The following is a 6,540-nucleotide window of genomic DNA, read 5'->3' as shown; positions in this document are numbered from 1 at the left end:
ATAGCATTGGAAATGTAAATGAGCTAAATACCTAATAAAAAATGGAAAGAAAAAAAAATTTTTTTAAGAGAGGAAAGACTTAAGCTATGAAACTTAGGTTCAATGTGCACACAGATTGTCCAAACCTCCCAACTGTGCAAGATGTCTGAGACCTCTGGGAAATGAAATGTGGGTTAGTGGTAACAATCTCAAAGTATTTCCTTAAACTTATTAAGTGGTAATTTGGACATATGAATACGGGAGTTCTTAGACTTTCTACTTTGTGGTAGTTGATGTGTGAGTGGAGGGGTATATATATGTGCCTCTGTGTGTGTGTGTACATTCGAGATGAGTGGTGGATGGGTGCATGAATGTACACATGAGCATGCATGTGTACGTGTATATGTATGTGTGTGTACATACATGTACAGGTGTGCATGCATGCATGTACATGTGTGTACTGTGCATGTGTACATGAGAGTGTGCATGTGTACATGAATGTGTGCATGAACCTGTGTGTGTACCTATGTGTGCATGTGTGCATGTGTGTGTGCGTGTGTGTGTGTGTGTGTGTGTGTGTGTGTGTGTCTGCATTGTGGAGGCCAGAGATTGATATCAGGTGTCCTCTTCAGTCACTATCTACCTTACTTTCTGAGTCACGGTCTCTCACTGAGCCTGGAACCAGCCACTTGAGCTACATTGTCTGGCCATCAGGTCTCTGGTATACCTGTCTCCTCTCGCCACGGACTACAGGCATGTAAGCACCATGTTCTGTTTTTGTTTTTTATTTTTTAATGTGGTTCAGGGAACCCAAATTCAGGCCGTTCTGCTTGAACAGTTACTTTACCAACCAAGCTATCTCTGCAGCCTAGTGCTTTTTGGTATTATTTTCAATAATAAAAACTAAAACTACTAAATGCTTGCTTTTTCTCATGCTTTAAGCCGTTTTATCGTGTCTTCCAACAACCCTCTCTAAGACAGAAGATCCATTACTGACATTTTGAAAAGGAGAGAAGTAAGGCTTATAGAATCTCAGTGACTTGTTTAAGAGCACACAGCCAGCACACACTGGAGGTAGGAGTTGTCTCCCGGAGCCTACTGTCCTCCTGAATGCTCTTGTGGAAACTCAAGGAGAGAGGAGAAGAAAGAGGGCCTTTTGCTCGGATCCCAGGGGACCGGGAGACCATCAAGAAAATTCAAAGGAGGAGCCGGCTTGGAATGTCACAATAAGGAATTTATCTTTAGATGGCAAGAATGGCTAGTGTTTGTTGCTGCTGCTTTTAAGGCAAGGTCTCATGTATCCCAGACTGGCTTTGAACTAGTTTTGGAGTTGAGGATAGATGACCTTGATCCTTCTGCCTGTCCCTCCCTCTGGCTGGGATTACAGATGTGTACTGCCATGCGTAGCTCTCTTTTATGTTCTGCTGGGGATGAAACCCAGGACTTCATAACTGCTGGGCAAGCATGCTCCCCACTGAGCCCCAGCCCCAGACTGATGGCTAATGTTCCTCACAGGCCTGCTTTACCTTCCTTGAACATTTCACAGTCTGCCCTCCATGCAGACAGAGGCAAGTCTGTGTTTCAGAGACAACTAGACTCAGAGCGGTTGGGAGACTTACCCAAGATCACACAAGTGCCAAGCAGGGAGCCAGGACTCAGGCACAGACCCGGCAGAAAGTTTCCTGCACCCAGTGTTCCTCCCTGTAAGCTAGGAGCAGATGTGAAGGAAGCATATGCAATCAACTGATGGTGTTCCCAAGCAGTGATGATTGGCCAAGCAGTGGCAGCAGAAAGCAACCAACCTCACCAAGTGATGTCACACAGGCCACAGGTGCACCTTCTCCTTGATGCTCTGCCTGCTGCTGATCTCTGCATCTGCATGTTCCAGACCCTTGTGCTTGCCCACTGCTCCTTCCCCAATGCCCACTGAATACAGACTTGCACTGGCCTGTACCAGCAGCCCCTCCCTTCCTTCATATCTCTATCTCTTCTCTGCTCTACTCATTTGCACTTAGCACAGAACATGCCATGAACTGTTCTCTCTCCTCTAAAGGAGGGTTTCTTACACTTTCTATTTGGAACACCTCTCTGTCTGAAGAACTGGAACACATCCCTGGGTACCTAGGAACATAAAATAAGAACACAAATTAAAAAGTACTGATACTAAGTCATAAATTTGTCTTAAAATATTTGTTGAACATACAATTTACCATTTGAGATGGTTAGTGTTAACTTTCCACTTGACAAAATCTAAAGTAGGACTTCTCAGAAGTAGGACTCCAGGCCCAACAGGGATAATGTTAAAGGATGGGAAGACTTGTCCATTGTGGGTGGCACCATTCCTTATGTAGAGGATTCTGGACTGTTTCAGAGTGAAGCTAACTTGACTGCTAACATTAGCCTGCGCAGAACGTAATTCTGCCTTCTTGACTTGGATGCACTGTGTCTTGGACTCCTGCTGCTGTAGATTCCCTGAAATGAGGAGTGGAACTGGAACCATAAACTAAACTTAACCCTTCCTCCCCTATGTTGCTTTTCTCAAGTTATTTTATCACAGCAACAAGAAATGAAACATTTATTAAAGATGAAAGCAATTTTCATAGTAATGAGGTGGATTGCTAGTTTATTTACATCTTGCCTGAATATTGGATACTTCAGAATGTAGAGCATCTTCAGTATGGTGGTTTGGCCCATAGAGAGTGGCACTATTAGGAGGTGTGTTCTTGTTGGAGTGGGTGTGGCCTTGTTGGAGGGGGTGTGTCACTGTGGGGGTGGGCTTTGAGTTCTTATATATCTATATATGCTCAAGTCTAGCCAGATCGAGTCTCTTCTGGTTGCCTTTGGATCAAGATGCAGAACTCTCAGCTTCTCCTCTAGCACCATGTCTGCCTGGATGCTGCTGTGCTTCCTGCCATGAGGACAGTGGACTGAACCTCTGAATCTGCAAGCCAGCCCCAGGTAAATGTTTGCCTTTCTAAGAGCTGCCTTGGTCAATGGTGTCTCTTCACAGCAATGGAAACCCTAAGACATCCAGTGTTTTCAAAGGTGATTCACATTTTAATATTATAGTCATTAATGCCAAGAACACTGCTTAGCAGAAATACATAGTCCAGAGTGGCAGAAGAATATTTAGGGTCATTTTAGAAGTAGTTGGAAATTCTAACCTCATCTCAAATCAAAATTCATTTGTTTACAAATTTCAAGTTAGTAACTCAAAACTGCAATTTTGAACTCAAACATTCGAATACAATCTAATCCAAAACTATACTAATTTGACACATATACTGGGGCATGGTGGTAGGAAAATAGCAAAAGGTTTTGTTTTCTATAAATGAACAATATTTTAATTGGTTATTTTATGTATTTACATTTCAAATGTTATCCCCCTTCCCCGGTTTCCCCTCCACAAACCCCCTATCCAATTCTCCTCTCCCCATGACCATATCTCAGTAAGAGCAGAAAACTTTGTATACGTAGAAGGAACGTAGCCCGTAACACACAGGTCTCAAATCTGAGCTGAGGTGCTTCAGGTTTACTGCATGGCCCAACAGTACACTCAGTGCAAAGCTACTGTGTTCATGTTGTCATTGCCCCCTGCCCCACTGTGCTTTCTAAAGGAGTGTGTGAGTGCAGAGAACGGGAGGGTGAATTGCTATGTTTCCTCTGTTTTTTGAAATGATATTGTTAGGAATATTTATAGGAAAACAGCGAGTATATATTTCTCATCAATTCAAGTGCCGTAGGTTATGTACAGGGTGACAAAGTGAACTGATATTCAGCCAGTAAGTACGGGCAGCTGAAAGTACCCCTTCATCTGACAGGTGAGGTCATGGCCCAGGAAGAAGGGATGCACCTTATGCCTGTGGCTAGCAGCAACAAGGGAAGGCACTTGTTTTTTGAGGCACTGAATTTCTCAGTCTTGATGTTTCCAAAGTTTTATCCCAACTGAATATAGTCAAGGAGGGCGTTTCCCACCACGCAACCTCAGGCTGCTGTTGTTTCTCTGTGGTCGTTGTTCCTTCCTCTCCTTCCTCTTTCTAGCTGGTAAAAGGCACTAGATGGCAAGAATAGTCCGTTTGGTTCTAAGGCAATTAGTTCACCCAGATGCAATGGGCTGGATTCCCTAGAGGGCTGTTCTTCGAGGCCTTCCCCTGGTCTGCATGCAGTGGGAACCCCAATAGGTTACCTGACAAGAGGGGCGGGAAGTCAGCCCTCTCTCAAGCCCCTCTGCTGCTACCAAGTCAAACAGCTCTTGCATCTGCTGTGAAAGACTTGACTACCTGTAATTTGAAAAGGTGTCGAGTGCAGGAAGCTAGCAGGTCTGGGAGTGGAGGGGTGGGCTGGGAAGCCGTGCAGGACGCACATACTGAGCAGCCCTGACAGGTGAGCATGGCTGAGGTCCACAAGGACATATGAGCAGCCGTGGCTCTCCAAAGAGAGTGGGATGGACATGACATCATCGCCTCCCCGCCTCCTAACCAGGTTCTACCTCCTCCCACACCATCGTCCACGTTTCCCTGGGTGTTCTGGCTTCTACCTGTGCACTGGGCAGAGAATCACATTGTGCACTGCAGGGTCCACACAGGGCTCAGTCTGAACTAGGAGGGGCTGCAAGTCTTCCCTGCCCCTTAGGGAACCCTGTTTCTGAAAGACAAGACTGAATGGCACCGTGCATGGTGGCTTGTGCTTGGAGCTCAAAGGATCAGACAAGAGGACTTTGAGTATGGGGCTATCCAGTGGTAGAAAGTGGGAGTAGAGAAGGAAAAGGAGAGAACAGGGGAGAAGAGAGGAGAAGAAAGAGCATACCCATCACCCCAAGGACACCATCACCCCAAGGAGGGGAAAGGGGGTGTGGTGGTTTGTATATTCTTGGCCCTGTTTGGAATGGCACTGTTTGGAGGTTTAGCCTTGTTGGAGTACGGATGGCTTTGTGGGTGTGGGCTTTAATATCCTTGTCCTAACTGCCTGGGAGCCAATGTTCTGCTAGCAGCCTTCAGATAAAGACGTAGAACTCACAGCTCTGCCTGCACCAGGCCTGCCAGGACGCTGCCATGCTCCTGCCTTGAGGAAAATGGACAGAACCTATGAACCTGTAAGCCAGCCCCAATTACATGTTGTCCTTATAAGAGCTGCCTTGGTCATGACTAAGACATGGGGATGTCTTGCACTCCAATGTTTCTAAGAGCTCAGGTGCACACCACCTCGGAAAGAATGTTTCTGAAGAACACCCAGCCTCCTTCAGGAGCAGAAAGCTAACACCTAGTTAAATGCATCCCCAAGAAACGAAAATGAGCCGGGAAAGGATCTTAAAATATCTCCTTTATTAAAAAAAAGTATTTTTTTTCTGAGTTTTAAGAACTTCTCTAATACATAAAAACTTTGCCGCCACTTAGCACTTTTTCCTGAGCCCCACACTCCTGCTCCTGGCTGCAAGACCTGGAGGAAGAAACCCTCCAGCCCTTGACCTCAGGAGTCAGAGGTTCAGAGCACGAAAGAAGGTAGTTACTGGTCAGAAGGAGAAGTTCATTTGCACAAAAATATAAATTGTGAAGGATGAGACCAGCACATACACATATGGATTGATCTACAATCCATATAAAAAATATAGACCCAAACTGTCATTTTACACTTGTAATATTATACAAAATAATATATTTTAAAACAACACACACCCACCTGCACAATCTCACAGACAGACACGCACACAGACACACACAAGGTGCTAGTGGCCCCACTGTGCTTCTTTTTGCAGGGTCAAGTGTGTCAGTAGGCAAAGATGACATGGTAGGTGACCTGGTGGCCATTGTCCCAGGCATAGAGGAGGCGGTCCTTGGGGTTGTAGTCTATCTGGGTGGTGTACGAATATTCATTCTCAAACAGCAGCCTAGGGACAATCTGTGTGTTGGTGTGTGTGTCAAAGGCATAGGAGATGTTGGCATTCCTCTGGTTATAGCTGTCCACAGCATATAGTACCCCACAGATGACAAAGCAGTTGCCATAGAAATTCCTCCGGAGCCCAGTGCGCCACGTGGTCTCCTTCTGCGTGCTCAGGTCCACGGCATTGAGCTTGCTCAGGACAATGACCTCCTGGTTGAAACCTTCATCATCCAGAGCTGGGTAGATAAGCCACAGGCCATTCTCATCCACAGCAAAGTCCACATCCGAGTGACCCTGCCACCGCCAAGGAGTGGCCTCCTCATAGGCCACATCGTGCAGCATGGCCCAGGCAGCCACATAACGCTGCTTCAGGTCATACTTGATGATGTTTCGGGTGAAGGCCCGGTTATAGTAGAAGGCGCCGTTGTAGACCACGTGACCCGTGCCAATCCAGCTGTATGGAAGCTTGTAGGAATTGCTCCAGCGACCTGCGGTGGCGAAAGGGTAGGAAGCTTCAGGGCAGCACAGCCTGAGATGGTACCAGCTACGGACTAGGGTCTGCACACCTGGCATAGCGCCTTGGCTCTATTACTTTCTAGTGTTCTACACCATATTGCCTACTGGTCACACCTAGCATCCTTGGCTGTAGAACAGCAGGAGCAATCTCACTTGCTTCACTTGGAA

At 46.3% G+C, this 6,540-nt stretch overlaps 1 protein-coding gene across 2 annotated transcripts in view; it reads right to left on the bottom strand.

Moving 5' to 3' along the window:
• Nucleotides 1–5,278: 5,278 nt before the first annotated feature.
• Olfml2b (olfactomedin-like 2B) overlaps nt 5,279–6,540 on the bottom strand; it is a 38,359-nt gene continuing 37,097 nt past the window's right edge. For both annotated transcript variants that reach the window (XM_006496901.3, NM_177068.4), the window contains exon 8: nt 5,279–6,344. In XM_006496901.3, the coding sequence (XP_006496964.1) occupies nt 5,743–6,344 (602 nt within the window). In that variant the 3' untranslated portion in view covers nt 5,279–5,742. The remainder of the gene's footprint in view (nt 6,345–6,540) is intronic.

Source organism: Mus musculus, chromosome 1, assembly GCF_000001635.26.
Source record: "Mus musculus strain C57BL/6J chromosome 1, GRCm38.p6 C57BL/6J".
NCBI lineage: Eukaryota > Metazoa > Chordata > Mammalia > Rodentia > Muridae > Mus > Mus musculus.
The sequence above is the reverse complement of the archived record's forward strand: the minus strand, read 5'-3'. Positions and strand labels throughout refer to the sequence as shown.